Below are 17,807 nucleotides of genomic sequence, written 5' to 3'. Positions count from 1 at the left end.
ATTTTTAAAGAATAAAAAATCATGTTATTTGTAAAACTTTTCTGCTTTTCCTCTTTAATTCACCTTCTATCATGTCACAAAATTATCGTCATTATTCACACACATTTAGCCAGTGTACAAAGTCAAAATGAAAATGTTCTCACGACTTTCATTTAGGAAAAATGTTCTATTTTAATTATTTTTTTTAAAGATCTTTTTTTTTTGTTTTACACCAATTAATGCTTTTGTTTTTCATTTCTCCCATGAGAAATATCCTGTAAGAAAATACCGAGTTTCTTTTTAATCTATTAATTTTTTTCTTGTTTTGTCCCTCTTGAGAAAAGAAAGAAAACCGAAGAACTGTCCTATAGAATGGTGTTTAGCTCAAGAAATTTGTGTGATTGAAAATTCTGTTTTCGTAGGGGGAAGTTTTTTTTTAATAGACTTGTGTATTTAGTGTGTGTGAAATGAGAAAAATAAAGAAAAAGGAAATTCATCTTTACACCCAAACATCTCACTTTCTGCCTTCACAATTGTTTTTTTTTCTTCTTCTTCTGCAAAATCAACTGTTCTTGATCTTGAAATCCGGGGGAGATTGATCATCCTTCCTCTCTCTCTCTCTCTTCTTCTTCTTCTCTCACTTAGACGGGCTGCCCACTGAGGCTGACAATTGCATTCAAATTCGGACACTTGTCCAACTTTCCGGTGTCGATTTGCAAATCCTTCACTACCCGTCGCCAGTTCTGGGCATCGAAGTAGTAATAGGTGCCTCGTTCCGTTGTGCCATTCGTGTCATAGTTATTCATGCCGGGAAGACGGGAAATCCACACCTTCTCCTCTATATGATATCGCCATTCTCTGCTATGGCTGTTTTTATTATTATCACAAAATTTAAAAAAAAAACATTTAGTAAAATTTCTAAAAAAAAAATTGTCGGGATGATCAGTTCATAAATTCTTGCGCTATTTTCTTCAAATACAATTTACAAATAGGGGAAATGTACCAAATATCGACCGGCTTGCAATTTCGGCCACTTTTTTCGTTCCTCAAATTTCCATGAATTTTAAGTTTTTGTATAATCTGTCTAGAGAGAATTTACAATGCAAAAAATATCACTTCGACGAACAAGATGATATGAAAAAAATTTTGGAAAAATTCCAGAAGAGAAAGGAACTATGAGAACATAGGGTAAATGTCCTAATCCAAAACCATTTCCAGACGCTTTAACGATACGATTAATAATAATAATAGCATCGATCGAGCTCAAATTTTATTATTTGTTATAACTGGGCCTTACAGCTTTCGTTTAAAAAAAACTTAAGGCCCTCGATCGCCTGGCCCGAGCTAGAAGGAGTTATTTTTTTCTAAAACTGGCTAGCTCCAGTTCTAATTGTCAGAATTTGGTCAATGAAGATATTTCAGAAAGATCTTGTAAAATGCCTCACCTCCTTCTAACATCGGAAGTTCGCCAAACCATCGCTAGGGGCGTTCTTATTGAAAATTTTACAATTTTATAAGTTAATTTGCTCCGGTCCTACGTTAAAGATCGAGCTGAATTTTTAATATGTTATAGCTGCACTTTGTGTCTGTCGAACAAAAGAAAAACCTAATGCATCGGACACCGTTGAGCAGAGCTAAAAGGGGTCAAATTTGAAAAATTGACCGGCCTATATTTCCGGTTCTAATTAACATTTTAACTTTTTTATGTGAAGATTCGTCTCGATGAGCACTTTCAGATGGAAGTTCAAAAAGTCACCGCAGGTAGTGCTGCGATAGCGTCAAAATTTAAACTGAAACGCCTTTGGGCATTTCGATCAAACTTTAGAGTGTTGTAGCCTAGGCTACGTAGTTTTCAAAAAGTGTCGTAGGTTTACTGTTTTTTGAAGGGTCAAATTTCACAAAATTCCGAAATTGAATTCATTTCAATTTGACCGATTTTGACAAGAACACAAAAGCGCTACAATTTTCTAGAACATTTATCTTCATAGGACCAACACTTGAAGTGCCACGGTCGAAAGATAACTTTTAATAACACATAACCTCAAATATATCGACTTCCCTTTAACCGAATTTGATGATTACTTCGGCATAATAATTATGCATAATAATTCTACAATTATTGTAGAATACATTTATATTATATATATTTCGTGCCCATGCTTCATACGATCTCAAGCTATGAAATGACTAAATTTTACCTATGTTTCTCAATAAATGTGAATCATTGCATCCCTATTGAAAAAAAACCTAGGGGAAAGTGCCCAGTTTTTAAAATATATTGCTGAGTTATATTTATTGCGAAACATAGCTTGAGATCGTCCGAAGCATAAACATTTTCCCCTATATAATTTCTTATTTACGTTATGTAAGCTGTCCGGTTTTATTGTCTTTGTGCAACAAAAATTAATTTTACAATAGCGCTGTGAAAATTAACATTAAATGCGTTAAATACTTGACCACGTTACTAATAAAATAGGCGTTTAAAAAAACCGTACAAAATTCATAATTCTGACATAGTTGAAGCTCTTCACATGGACACTAGAAGCGCTCTGGTCAAAAAACGAATTCAAAAATAAATAGAGAAAATAGTGTTTGTAATTTGGGTCAGCTTGTAATTTTGGACACTTTGAGGGTAAAGTTGGACACTACAAGTACATTGATTAAAATTTTGTAATTTTCTTCAAATATTTAATAAATAAGGTATGTCAAGCATCTATCGACCGTGAAGGTTGGATCGTCACCACAAAATTATTTTTTGAAAATTATTCATTGCTTTTTAACACTTGGAAGGACCCTAATGGCAGCCGCTGCCAATTTAGTTTTCAATTTTATTTTTTATATTGAAGAATATATCATTTCGCCTGGAGGCCCGATTGAATGCGTGCAGAATTTATCTGGCTATTTTTTCATTATAAAATGTTTAATAAAAATTAAATATTAATGTATATATATTGTAAAAACAAAAAACTGCACTCGGAAGGACCAAGTGGCAGTTGCTGCCATATGCATTTTATATGAGAGTTTGACGTTCTGCAGATGTAATTTTCTTGATTGTTAGTGTATAAAAGCCTTAAAAGAACAAATTGAAAGTATTTTTGCAAATGATTGAGTTGAATTATGGGGGAAAGTGACATGTCTTTGAATGCGTCAGTTTTTGAATGCTTCAATTTTTCTCTTATTTCCCAAAGCTAAAAATCCATTTTGTTAAGCGATAGTTAATTAATAGAAAATAGTTAATACTCCCTCCGTTCCGAAATAAGTCGTACGTTTGGGAAAAATTCTTGTTCCGAAATAAGTCATACGTTTGGGAAAAAATTGGGATTAAGGAAAATTTTTTGGCAAATGTTTTGTGTATCAACAATTATCTCTTGTAAAGAACTATTGCTAATGTCCAGTACTAAAATTGGGGTCCAGTCTTGATGGTATGTTGTGGAACGAATGTCTTAAAAATGTCTTATTTTTGGCGTTTTATTTTCAATCTAAAATAGGTGCAGAATGGTGAGAGATAGAGACTTGGGACCTTCGGGGGACCCCCCAATAAGTTGATCCTGGGACCATTAATATGTCCTTTATTTTGCCCCCACTCCTCCCCTACCCCTCCAAAATCATGTTTTTAGGATTGCTCGAAAACACGTCGTGCGATTTTTTTTTCAATTCTGGATATGTTTTAGAAAAACATATAAATGGTCTTAGGGTCAACTTATGGGGAGTCCGCTGAAGCTCCCAAGTCCCTATTTTTCAATATTTTGCATCCAGATATTCGAACACATAAAAAAAAGGATGTCCTTTTTATTGCTCATTCTGCTAAATTTGAGATATAAAAAATGCCATATCGGTAATAACTGTTGAGTTCTACTTGTGCATACTAAAAATTTAGAACAAATTCTAGCTTGTAATGTTAATCACTACAAGATGGACTGTGATTAACTATCTTCCGGAGGTCTTTGAAAAAACGCGAAAAATGGACAACTTCAACATATCGATTCCTCAACTTACCATCGTGATAGGATCCCCATATTATCCATGAACATGGAGGATAGTTCATACATAAGATATTTACAAATAACAAAAACATTCTCTGAAACCATTCCTTAATCCCTAATTTTTCGCCAAACGTACGACTTATTTCGGAACGGAGGAAGTAGTATTAACTTGTTCATAAAGTAGAATTTTTGCTTTCAAAAATAAGAGAAAAATTGAAATATTCAAAGACTGCCGCATTCAAAGACAGACCACTTCCCCTTACTCCATGATTCTGATAAAGATGAAAACATCGAATGGTTAAAAATCTTTAGATACAGTACCCAAGGAGATGAAATTTCTGATTCAGACACCAGAAAAGAACTGACTAAAGCTCCGAATGTTTAAATATAAGTAAAAACATCAAAATATTATGTAAAATTCGATAAATGGCAGCGGCTGACACTTGGTCCCTCCGTGACACTTTTAGTTAGGGTTCTACGAAGTGTTAAGGTAAAGTGCCCTCGTGTCGACCGGTTCCTCGGCTCGACCGGTGGTCAATATTTGAATGTTTTAATTGTGAATTTCTTCGTATTTATTTATGGAATAATTGGCTTATTAATGTTAGATCATACGCCAAATATTAGTGCAAATATAAATAAATTGAATAAATAACTCTACCGGTCGACTTGAGGGCACTTTATCTTACTAACTGATTTTCTCTTGCAAGAGGGTCCGCTAAGAAAACAGAAAGTTCTTCCTTTTTTACTTTATTCCTTACAAATTGTCCTAAAGTAGACTCTCGCTCTATCGGCTCTTTTTCAGTCGGGCACAAAATTTTGTTGACAATTTTTACGTTTGATTTTAAAGGAAATTTATCGAAATTCGCTGTAGTTCCCCTTGTTTTATCGTGATTTTTTATATTTGAGCGCTTTTTGTGTAGTTTACAATGATTTTGATGCCAAAATCTCGATAATTTGGATGACATTTTGCTCCAAATGCCCAATTGAGAGAAAGTCTACTGTATATGATACTCGGTGACAGTCATCTTCACCAATCTAAGAGGTTCTGGTCCCTGGGAAAGAAACTCTTGTATCGAAAGAGTGGTAATGTAGCCAAAGCAGTTTGTTGCTTATAGCGGGTTTCATTGCTTCTACATTAGGTTGCACAATACCTAAAGAAACAGGAAACAAGGAAGCAACACCTCTTGGAACGAGATCCATTTAGAAAAGTCTAAAAAAAAGTCTCGGAAAGGCAAAGGAATAAGGAAAGCCAACTATTCAATAAATTATATAAAAATTTAGGACTCTTTGAGGCATCTTACATTTCCTTCTCATAAACAGGAAGTGGACTTCGTACGTTAGATTTTTGAAATTGACGAGAATGGGACTATTACAAGATATCAGGTGTCCAAAATTACAAGCAAAGTGTTCGAAATTACAATCATAGTGTTCCAAATTATGGTGTTTATGCACTAGAAGCAATTTTCGTCAAAAATTGCCTTTTTTAAAAAAAAAATCTGACGTTTCTGCCTATAAGTATAGGGGAAATTTTCTTTAAAAAGGCATTTTTAAAGAAATTTCTACTAGTGTGTAGAGGCCATAACAGTAAAATAAAGTTATCTATATTCTAAAAATAGTTCCAAAAATACTCCTGAAAAGGAATTAGCAAAAAAACTTCAATTTTTATTAAAAATATCGCACTGCAAAATTTGAACTTGCAAAACACGAACAAACTAAACTCCTGTAATTAATTTTTACTTTTAAAATTTTTATGCATATTATATTCTCACGTGTGAAAATTTATGAACTGACCCTAAAATTGAGAGAAAAAAAAACAAAAGGATTATTTTCAACTTACAGTTCAGCGGCAGCAGCCAGTTGCATAACATCACCCACATTTGTGTAGAAGAGAAAAAAGAGTAAGTCGTCTTTGTATTTTTTCAGTACTGGCTGGGCGAGCTTGTCTCGAATTGACATGTTCACCAGGTATTCAGGTGGTACGTGGAAGTCTATGTCCTGGGGCCTATAGAAAAATTAAAGAAACAAATAGAAATGCTCAATTCCACATTCTATTCCACGAAGAATGTGATAGCTCTGCAGCCAAATAGGAAAAAAAAACTCACCGACAGGGTTGATCCGAAAATGGACCCCCAAAGGCGGGATACAGATTCTCAGGTGAATTGAGATTGAGACCGAGCGTCGTGAGGTCTTGCCCCATAGCCAGTGACACGAGATTGGGATCCGATTCTGCCGCCCGGATGAACGTCAGGAGACCCACCATTCCAAATTGATTGTTCACCATACTCGCTGGGATGTTGGTCACCTTGCCGTCTGGAGATGTCTGAACGCCCCGTTTCATGGCCTTCTCCGTCACTCCACCCACCAGGGAATCACTCTGCAGTTCCATGCCCATCCCCGCAGCTCCACGCTGTCCACCAACCATCTGACCCCCATCGCGAATCAGACCCTTTTCTCCACTTCCATCCCCACCGCCTGGCGCTCCGACACCCCCCGGACCACCACCCACAGCTCCACCTGCCACTTGAGTTCCCGGCAGCGCTGGGAAATCCTCACTGGACATCTGGAACTCACTCTGCTCCGACGTCGGCTGTTTCACCATTCCGACTGCACGAAAAACAACTTCTTCTTAGGTCTTTCCCTGAATCTCTCTGGGAAATGCTTTTTACAAAGTCTGCACACAAGCGGCATTTAATCCTTGAGTTTTCACTTCTTTTGATGGCTTTTGCAAGTACTATATGTCTAGAATCCTTCATCAATTTTAAAGACTGACTTTAAATCTGGATGAATTGCATTCAACCAGTTTCGAATGCCCAATTTTGTATCCGAATATTCTACGGAATCTAAATTTTAGGTTTTTTCTTCTTAATAATTTAATCAAGTTCTTAGCGATTGACCTGCAAACCCTTCAGAATATTTGACGTCTCACAGACGACCCCTAAGAACCGCTAGAGTATTATTATGGTAAGTGTACCAAATTTCGGCCAGCTTGCAATTTCGGCCACTTGTTTTTAAACTATTCTCAACAGTTTCCAACTTAAGCCGTCTCCTGGCTTAAGCCGTAAGTCTGTCGAGCGTATACAGATAAAATTGTTTGTGGACCTAAGGCTTAAATTGGTTTTAAACTGGAGTTTTAGCCCAATTCTGAAAGGTCACGAAGTCATAAATAAAAAGGGATTTCAGTGAATTTTCAGAATCTGAATATATTAAGGATTCTGAAAATTCACTGAAATCCCTTTTTATTTATGACTTCGTGACCTTTCAGAATTGGGCTAAAACTACAGTCTAAAACCAATTTAAGCCGTAAGTCTGTCAAGCGTATACAGATGAAATTGTTTATACACCTAAGGCTTAAACTGGTTTTAGATTGGAATTTTAACCCAATTCTGAAAGGTCACGAAGTCATAAATAAAAAGGGATTTCAGTGAATTTTCAAAATCCTTAATATAAAATCCAAAGTTTATTTTTTAATATCTTCCTCAATAAGTAGGGTAAGTGTACCAAATTCCGGCCAGTTTGCAATTCCGCCCACATTTCTTGTTCCTCAAATTTCCATGAATTTCTGTTTTTTTCAAACTCTAGAGATTATAAAAGGCAAAAAATAACAAAAAATATCACTTCGACGAGCAAGATGATCTGAAAAAGGCATTGGAAGAATTCCGGAAGAATAAGGAACTATGAGAATGAAGGTGGCCTGAATAGGCCACAAATGCTATGTCTACATTTTTATTAATTTAAAATGTATTAAGAAGGATATTTTAGAGAAAATAAAGACGATAAACTGGTTACATCTACAGGGTTCCAAGTAACACTCCTTATAAAAAAGTAACAAAAAATTCAATTTGTATTAAAAATATTAGAGGAGACTGGGGCAAAACTTGTCAAAACGCATATTTAATTTTTTCACGAGCTCTGAGAAAACTTAAACGTTTTATAATGAACATATTCTTATAGGAAATTTGCTGCTCTACAACATTGCAGAAGACTATTTTCCTCTATCTCGAAAGAAATGTGATTTTCGAATCATTTTCTAAAAGTCGATTTTGTGGAAATTCTCAAAATTGCTAGGGCAAATTTTGTCAGTCTTCAGATAATTTGTGACGTTTTACTTTCGCAAACGTTAAAAATATCAAATAGACATATTTTTATAGGATATTTATTCCTCTACAACTTTGTCGAATATAATTTTTCTCTATCTTAACGAGAAATGTGCTTAAATTGAGCTAATCAGTATTGATATTTTCTGTAAGTCAAATATTCCAAAAATAGGGCTCAAAATTTGATTATTTTTAATTTCACATAATCCTTCCTCGAATCCCTTGAAACTTTGTAAGCTTAAAAAGGTTCATGAAGGCTATCTATAATAAAAATTTCAAGCCTCAATCTCTTTCATTTTAGAAAATAGTGAATATTGAAATTTTCGTTTTGACAAATTTCACCCCTGTCTCCCCTACATTTCAAACTTGAGACTTTGGGGCTTGCATGCAACTATGCTGAAATTTGGGAAGTTAAGACATATGACTAAACCTTAAGGTATGAAAACTGCATTAGACAAATGGCTTGAGTCAGTCTTTAGAAAAGGAACGTGGAATTTTGACTCTTATTCAATCCGGCCTAATTTTCACAAAAAAAACTCACTTAAATTATTATTGTAATTATAAAAGTTAAACCATACAACTTGTCTAATTTATTCACGAGCCAAATTTTTTGGAATATTGTAACAAAAAATTGAGTATAAAGATTAAAAAATCTAACAATTTTCGAAAAACCAATGCAATTGCTTGTCATTTTGAAATTCGACCTTTGGGACTTGGGCTAAATTTCTACTTCAAATTTTTTTATAACAAGAAAAAATTAACCGACTATATTAAAACCAAATCCTTAAAAAAAAAACACTTCACGAGTAATTTTTTTATATCGCAAAAGACACTCACAAATTAAAACAATTTCAAAGATTTAATGTTTTAAAAAGAAAATTTGCGATGCAATCTTTGATTTTATAATAAAATAAAATGTTATTTACTTATATTGATGCTATTATAAAAAGAATAAACATTTCATTGTCTGCACATAAAAAATTCAAAAAATCTTGAATATTATGCATATATAATATAATATGGGATATGACTTTACTACTCCAATTCTTTATCAATCACAGTTTTTTGAAAAATTTAAATCAGGATTGTATTATTAAAGACAAATGACATATTAAGTTCCCAAAAATAAATAAAATTACTCGCTATTTAAAATTTTGAAACCTTCGGAAACTGGGCTAAACCTCTAGCCTGAAGACCACTTTAAATACGCCGAAAATGTTTTTTTTTTGTATAAAATTCTACCAAAATTCAAATTCAATTAAAAAAAATGTACCGTTCAAGTACGAGTTAAATTCATAAGCTAACAGGAAATATCAAGTATTTTTGACGCCAGATGAATATAACACCGAGAAATCTTGTCCACCGAAAAGCATTTTTTTTAAAAAGATCTCCGAAAATTAGGTCCCAACAGTTGAACATTTAAGATTTTTAAATGAAAATGTAAATGAAAAATAACTATCAAATTTCGGCCAGCTTGCAATTTCGACCACTTTTTTTGTTCCTCAAATTTCCATGAATGTTTAGGTTTTGCATACTCTTGAGATTATACAATACAAAAATAACAAAAAAATGTTATTCTTTCTTTTGGAGTCTGACGGAAAATTTTATGCTCTCAATTCTTCCGGTGCTCGTCAGAGGGATATTCCTCTTTAAAATTAAAAGAATCTGGTTTTTCTCCAAAGCTTTCAACCCTTGGTATGGGTCTTCTTCAGTGGGTCAATTTAGAAACTTTTGAAAACTTGAGTAGACACAGCGACAGTGAAAGATCCAACACGTAGAGTACCAAGAAGTGTCAAAAATCAACTAAAGTAGTAGAAATTAATAAAATAGTGAATATCCCCGGGAAAGTTTAGAGCGAATGTGGCGATGCGTAGTAGATATTATTCCGACGTTAGATGTTTTTCAAATTTTCAAAAGTTTCTAAATTGACCCACTGAAGAAGACCCATACCAAGGGTTGAAAGCTTTTGAGAAAAACCAGATTTTTTAATTTGAAAGAGAAATATCCCTCTGACGAGCACCGGAAGAATTGAGAGCATAAAAAAATGTTACTTCCATGAACGAGATGTTGTAAAAAAAAGACTTTAGAAGAATTCCGTAAGGTCAAGGAACTGGGGTAAGTGTGCCAAATTCCGGCCAGCTTGCAATTTCGGCCACCTTTTTTATTCCTCGAATTTCCATGAACTTTTAGATTTTACGTACTCTAGAGATTATACAATACAAAAGAATAACAAAAAATGTAGCTTCGACAAACGAGATGACGTGAAAAAGGCATTGGAAGAATTCCCGAAGGGCAAGGAACTATGAGAATGAAGGTGGCCGATATAGGGCACCAAAGCTATATCTATATTTTTATTCATTTTAAAATTTATTCAGAATGATTTTAGAGCAAATAAAGACGGTAAACTCTTTACAAGATTCCAAGCAACACTCTTTCAGAAGAAAGAATAAAAAAATCAACATGTATTTAAAATATTACATTTCAAACTTGGGACTTTGACGCTTGCATGAAACTATGCCGAAATTTGGCACACTTACCCTATGTCTACATTTTTATTCATTTTAAAATGTATTGAGAATGATTTTAAATAGAATAAAGATGATAAACTGTATACAAGGTTCCAAGCAACACTTCTTAAAAAGAAGTAACAAAAAATCAACTTGAGACTTTGCCTCAAAAGCCTTAAAATACGCTTTTCCAAAGTTCTATAAGTTTATTATGAGGAATTTCTTAAAAACGCTTGGGTAATTCGTGGAAGTTTAATTCGTTTTTTTTACTGTCCCCCGTAAATGAAATATCCGGTTTATATATTTTTATAGGAGATTTAATACCCTTCTACAATGCCGCCAACAATTTTTCGCTATACCCTTTACGAGAAAGGTGTTATTCAAGTCATTTTGTAAGGTTCATATTTTATATTTCAAGTTGACTAACAATGAGAATCACATATATCGTCAGCTGATTCAGATTAATTACTGCTATTAAAAATACTAAACATTTTTCTGTTTGAAATTTTTAAGTCCCCTTAAAATCTTTATTACTTCCTTTGCAAAACCAAACCTTGCACGTGAATAATACACCTAAAGAATCTGTTGACAAAGGCAGTCTTATCGTTCTGTTAAGCTTCTCTCTGGACTATTTCCAGTGCATCAAGGAATAAATGTTAATTTGAAGAAAAAAAGAGAGTATCGCTCTCCAGAAACCTCAATTTCAGTGATTAATCTCAAGGAAAAAATAATTTTTTTTGCATAACATAAAGCCAAAAATTACCATAGGGTTTACTTCCGGGTGGCTGGAGCGCACTGCTCGTCTGCTGTGATCCGCCATCCGACTGACCTCGTGAGTTGGTGAGCGATGGGAACTCGGACAGGTCCAGGAGCGGTGGCGTTCCCGCGTCCCTTCCGCCTCCCCCGAACACACTATGGAAGTTGTTGAGACCAGAGCCACTCTGCGATCCATAGCCACGTGATGATTGCATAAAAGACCCCATGTTTGACTGCAAAGTGTTGAGAGAGTAACTTTTTATTGAGATTCCGTGCGTCACTAATTCCTTTTCAAATGTAGGATAATGTTGAATTGCGTAGAAGCATTTAACTCGATAAAAATAATTCCCACAATAAGTACAATTAAGTACTATAAGTACTTACAATAAGTATTCACACAGAAAAATGGAAAATTCTTAAACAGAAACACCCAGGAATTTAATTTCAAATCCCATCCAATGAATGCCAATACCCTAATTTTAAATCCTTGATCATTTAGTTTTAGTTGCAATTTGCAAATCTGTAGACATTTTTCATTTTCCAGCTAATGCTGAACTTAAGTTCCCGATCTCTTAATTTGAAAGAGCTAGGGATTCTAGCCCATTTCTTTCGCTCAGAGCTTCTAAACTTAAACGCCTCAGGGATTAACGTCCAATTTAAGATCCTAGGATCTTATATATTCTTAAATATAGAGTCAAAAATTTTCTGTGTGTTTAGAAAGATTCTTTAACATTTAAAATTTCACTAAAATTCTGATTAAAAGATTTTTAAACATTTACAAAAGCCCTTATTTCATCAGTAATATAGCCCTAAAACTTTTTGGTTACATTTAGCCTAACCTAAAACCTTCAAAATGTATTACAATTTGGTAAAATCTCTTAATTTGTCATGCTGGAAAATTTTTGTTCAATAACTTAGCCATGACAAACATACTGATATCAAATGATTCGAAAACATATGAAATTTTTGTAAGTTTCGTGTAATAAAATTACCATTTTGAGGCTAGGTCAAACATAACCTCAACTTACATTCTGGCACATTAACTTAAAGAAGCCATGAATGTCGATATAGTATTGTAACGATTGTAACATTTGCCAATTATAACTTAATTCTAATTAAGATTATCTGTAAAAAATAGTTCAAATTAACAAATTTAATTTTGTTGGAACTGATGAAGCAGAGACTATTTTTCCATTCTATCGTGTTTTACTGAGATTTTATAAATTCCTTTATGCCCTCTACACATTAGAGAAATTTATGTCCATATTGAAGCGAATTCCCTTCGCTCGTGTAGGAAAAACTCTTCAATATGGACATAAACTTCTCTAATGTGTAGAGGCCATTACACAATGAATATTTAAATATCACACCAATATCTTTGAGCGTATAAACATAACCTGGAAAGTTAGATTTTTATGCGAACAAAAATATTGTAAGGTGAATAGAAAATCAAATCTTAAAGTTTCCAAAAAAGATATTTTTGTTTATGAAATATTTAGAAAATAATAAGCATTCATTACGCTTTAAGTTGACATAACCTCAATGTTTAAATCTTGTCATTCCTTTTTTTTTAAGAGAATAATTTGCTTTAAAATTTTTGCCCTCCTCATTTATTAAAACATTTGAAAAAATAAAACAAAATCAGATCGTCAGTTCTTGGTTTGCAGATTTTTTCTGCAAAATAAGGTTATGTTGTCTCTAAAGTGAATTTATTTCTAATGCACATTAACTTTCGTTTTGCAAACATGTTTTCGGAACTGCCTATGAGAGTAAGTCAGATGATTAAATGTAAATTTACTCTAATGAAAATGTCTAACACATATTTAGAAAATAAAATTAATTGTGAATTTGGTATTTAAAAATATATGTTATTTTAAATATAGAGGTTATTTTCAATTAATAAAATAGAGATTATTTTCAGAATTATGCTTTAGTAGACTTTGACTTTATCAAGTCCTATTAAGGTAGGTTTAAGAAAAATGCATTTTAAAATTCAGACTAGGAACTTGAGGCAAAATGAACATATTGAATAAATTTCAAAACAATAAAACTGGAAATAAGAAAAAAAGCAGTTATATTGCTGCAAACTACTTTTAAAGAACATTTAAAAAATTGAAAAAAAGGATTAGGTTGAAAAGACAGGTTGTAAATTTTAATTTAGAAAGTTATGGCTGTGACACAACCTTTTAGATCAGGAAAATTTTATGTAACCGAAATTCACATACCTTCCTTTCTTAAAAGATTTGCATATGTCTATCCCACTATTCCGGACTCTTCTTCTTCTTTTAAACGTCATAAGAAATTTAATTTACAGTAGACTCTCTCAAATTCGGGCATATAGGACCGAAATGTCAGCCGAATTAAACAGAAATTCGGGCGACATGTGCATATAGATATTGAGTTTACACACTCATATATAACGTAAATTGCATGAAAATCCCTCAATAATGCAAAATCACATCAAAACTAAGACAAACCGTGCTAAATTTGAGCATATTTGATTCATTTGATAATCATAATCAAACTTGAAAAATGACAACAAACCTTTCTCAAATGTAACCGCTGCCCGAATTAAAAAGTAGCCCGATCTTAAAAGAGCCGAATTTGCGAGAGTCTACTGTAGTTAAATCTAATTTTGATACCGAAATAGTGCGACAGACTTATGCAAATCCTTTGAGAGAGAAAGGGACACGAATTTTGATTTCATAATTTTATACAGAGCTAAAAGGTTTGTCAGAGGCTTCGATTTTCTTGTAACATTTTCATTTTCGTTTTCGTATACACATTTCAAGATATATCTCCAAAACTATGTAGGTTGCCAATTTGGGGTTTTTGGTTGCCTATTCAATATTAAGTTGGTTTTTATTTTGTATTTGTATTTTTTGCTAATTCATTCTACAAGGATAGAAAACAGCTCATAAACTTAAAAGTTTTTTCGGCAGCCTAAAAACATATGGGAAAATAGTAAACGTCATTCATACTCCTGGTTTTTGGCTACGTTTTCATAATACTGACTTTATTATTATCTCAAATTGGCAAATCATATTAGTAGAAAACAAATATTAAAAAAAAATGTTTTGAAAACTAATTTTCATAAAAAAAGTTAATTATTTTCTTATTAATTATTATTATGACTAGCGTACATTTAATTTTGTTTGCAAACCGTTGGCTCCAAACAACAGTATTGTAAGTCTACTTACAGTAGTATAAAATGGAGTCCCGGTCAAAATCCCGAAAACCAAAATCCCGAAAACCAAAATCTCGAAAGCCAAAATCCCGAATGGGCCAAAATCCTGAAAGCCAAAATCTCAAATTTTTAAAAGTGTCATGGCTACTCCCACTATTGCACCGACGCTTCCTAGAGGCAAAGGGAAATTTTCTGTGTCTTGGGAAATTGTTCTACACATTATCCTCCATATTAATTTCATCCTTTTCAGGATTTTGGCATTCGGAATTTTGGTTGCTTCGGGATTTTGGCGTTCGGGATTTTGGCTTTCAGGATTTTGGTCGTTTTGGGATTTTGGCGGTCGGGTTTTTAGCTTTCGGGATTTTGGGTGCCTCCGTATAAGTTAATGGTATCATTAGATGCAGAAACCTTAAATCTATATCCCCACAAAATTTTATGTTAAGTTCTCCTGTGTTTATAAATCACCGTGATCAATAATCGGGTTTTTTTGCTTACAATTTTACTATAACTACTTTAACCAGAAGACATTCAATGCCTAAGTATGATAAAATAGTTTCAGAAGTTGAAAGTAATACTAATTGGATTGAAATTAATACAAATCAATATTAACTTTCAAATTTTAAACCTCCGTTCATTTTAGATTTAGACTTACAATAGTCTTCTTTGGAGCCCACGATATGAAAATACCGTTGAATGATTCCTAATAACGATTTTTCAACTTAAAATGTTAAAAAAAAGCTCTAGAAGAGAGCGCAATTATCAACTGGATAGGGTCATGTTTGTGCTCGTTGGAAAGGTCTTGGAATTTCCGATAAAACTGAACCGGTTTTGAACTAATAATGAACCAGTTAATAACCGATAACTAATTTTTATACGAAATTCAATTATATTACCCTTAAGGTATTTTGAGCAACGTTTTGAGTAATTTAAAAAATCGGTTCAAATCGGTTATGAATCGGTAATGAACCGGTCATAAACGGATAAGTAATTTTTAACCGAAAATCAATTTTATTACTCTTAAAACTATTTTGGAGGGACTTTTGAGGAATTAATGAATCGGTTCAAATCGGTTGAGAACTGGTAAACGGCAAAAGATGTGAAAGTATTTTGACAAGACTTTTGAGGTATAGCATCGAAGTCACGAGTTTGAGCATTTCGCAAAGCCTAGAACGCTTTGCCACCCATTTTTCTATAAAGGATAATTCCTTCTGTTGCAACATAACCCCATTTTTGGATTTCTTTCTCCATTGATATGAATTTATTTATGCATGGCAAAAGTTCTATGTCAATGTGGTTCATAGTTCTCTTTCTTTTTCTTTTTTCAAACTAAAATTGACACTCTCCGTTGTTAACGGGAATGCAAACGTTGCAATTTTTGCTCAAAATTTTTTTTTAAGAATTATTTAGATTGGAAAATCTTGTTCTCTTTTTAACTCTTTTTCTTATTTTAATTTTCATTTATTGTAGGAGATTTGAAACTTTTTCTTCAGGTAATTTCTAGCAATTAAAATAAAAGCATATACTTTTTGTGGAAATTTTATTTGGTATTTTGTTCCCGCGCTTTTCTGTTTTATTGAAATTTTTTTCAAATATCATAAAAAATCACTGGGCTTTTAGATAAGATCCTTTACTTTAAAAACCTTAAGGTTTTTAAACTGAATCGTTTTTGTTAGGGATTTGAAGAAATTTCCATTGCTCAATTAGAAATCACGTAATTGTCGTGTTTAGAGAGCTTTCTCTCGAAGGATTCTATTGATTAATTCATTTGACATCACGCAATAATTCATTCACGAAGCAATCACTTCTCCGGATTTATTGATGGAAAGTAATTAACTGAGGTAATTGGGTCTTACCATGGGTCCTCCGAGTCCTGCCATCGCTCGTCGATCCGCAAAGGCGCGCTGCCCGAAGAGGCTGGACCGACTCGAATTGGACATTTGGGGCGGAACACCTCCGACACTCGACAGTTGCTGCGCACTCCTGTTGGGCGACAGCTGCGGCTGCTGAGACTGTCCATAGCTACTGGCCCCACTGCCGGGCGGAAACATGCCCGACGTCGGAGTAACATGGCCGGACAGGGAATTTGCACCGAAACTCCCTGTACTTCGTCCTGTTAGAGAGGCGCTCGCTATACTTCTAGGAGGTTGTTGAAAGTTTAAGTTTGCCATAACCTTAAAAAAAAAAATTGGAAGAGTGAAATTTTGTTTGAAAATTGATTTTCTGGGAGATAAGGAGGCTTTGCCAATTTCCTACATAGACGCAGAAAATTGCGAATAAACAAAGCAAACGTCGAGAACTGAGTGACCAATGGGGAAGTAGCTGGGAGGCAGCTGTCAAAGAAAGGGCCAACAGAGAGTGAATTTCCCTAAGGAAAAAACCCACTTTATTGCCTTCAGCTGATCTCTCAGGGCTCTCTGAGGCCTCTGTGCCGAAGCCCAAGGTTCCCCCTTGGTCACTACTAAGGACTTTTCCTCACCTAAATAATGACTGAAGATGAAAACAACCATTCAAAGTAGTAAATGTGAATGAAAAAACTCAAAGCTTCATAACTTTTGCATTCACAGCGTGAATATTATTGCAAATAAATGCACAAATCAATTGTATTGGCAATGGATTTTCACTTGTCCACCGAGTTCCTACAGATCTCCAGCTCTTCCCACTGCCCAATATTAATTAAATTGGCAATTTTGGGTTGTAGTCGAGAAATTTCGTCGTGACTTTTTTTTCTCTGTAGTTGAGCCAGGAAGGTTTTCACAGGGGGGCAAAAAATTTACACACAAGAGAAATAAAACACAACTTTTTTTCGGCAAGTTATCTTCACTCTGCCACGGACTTTTTTGCACTTTTAGAGAATATGGGATATCAGGTGTATTTTTATCACTTCTTTTTGCACCAATATCACCACGGAGATTCGTTTTTTTGCTTCGATTTTCAGGTAAATTCACAAAAATTTCGCCTTAGTGCTCCAACCTCTAAACAACGGCAGCCATATTTGTGGTGTGCGAATGAGACAACTCTATTTTCACTATCTTTTTTCTCCTTTCTTCCGGATATGGCAGCCTCTTTTGCAAACTTCAAGTTGAACAATATCTGACTAACTTCACATTAAATTTTTATTTACATTTTTCAATCGTTACTTGGATTACTCAATTAAATTTTTATACATCTCGTCTTAATTTTTATAAAATTTTCTACGTATTTTTCTTCTTATTTAGCTCGAAGAACCCTTTTTTCACTTGAATTTACAGCGTCTTTGAATGCACTTTTGAAAATCTGCAGATCTGGCGGTTTCTAGTAGTTT

General features: G+C 33.8%; 1 protein-coding gene across 2 annotated transcripts; it reads right to left on the bottom strand.

The window, feature by feature from the left end:
• Window positions 1-24: 24 nt before the first annotated feature.
• Window positions 25-17,784, bottom strand: LOC129805042 (regulator of gene activity). Of its 2 annotated transcripts, none has more exons than XM_055852855.1 (6): window positions 16,983-17,784; window positions 16,360-16,677; window positions 11,327-11,552; window positions 6,065-6,581; window positions 5,800-5,964; window positions 25-846 (listed from the first exon to the last, which is right to left on the bottom strand). In XM_055852855.1, the coding sequence occupies exons 2-6, from the start codon at window positions 16,672-16,674 to the stop codon at window positions 621-623; spliced, it is 1,449 nt and encodes a 482-aa protein (XP_055708830.1). In that variant the 5' UTR covers window positions 16,675-16,677; window positions 16,983-17,784; the 3' UTR covers window positions 25-620. The 2 variants fall into 2 exon arrangements, with proteins under 2 accessions (XP_055708830.1, XP_055708838.1); XM_055852863.1 differs by having other exon boundaries at window positions 6,065-6,566; window positions 16,983-17,555.
• Between the last annotated feature and the right edge of the window lie 23 nt (window positions 17,785-17,807).

Source organism: Phlebotomus papatasi, chromosome 1 (genome assembly GCF_024763615.1).
Source record: "Phlebotomus papatasi isolate M1 chromosome 1, Ppap_2.1, whole genome shotgun sequence".
Classification (NCBI taxonomy): Eukaryota; Metazoa; Arthropoda; class Insecta; order Diptera; family Psychodidae; genus Phlebotomus; species Phlebotomus papatasi.
Note: the sequence above shows the minus strand (reverse complement) of the source record. Positions and strands in the feature narration are given on the sequence as shown.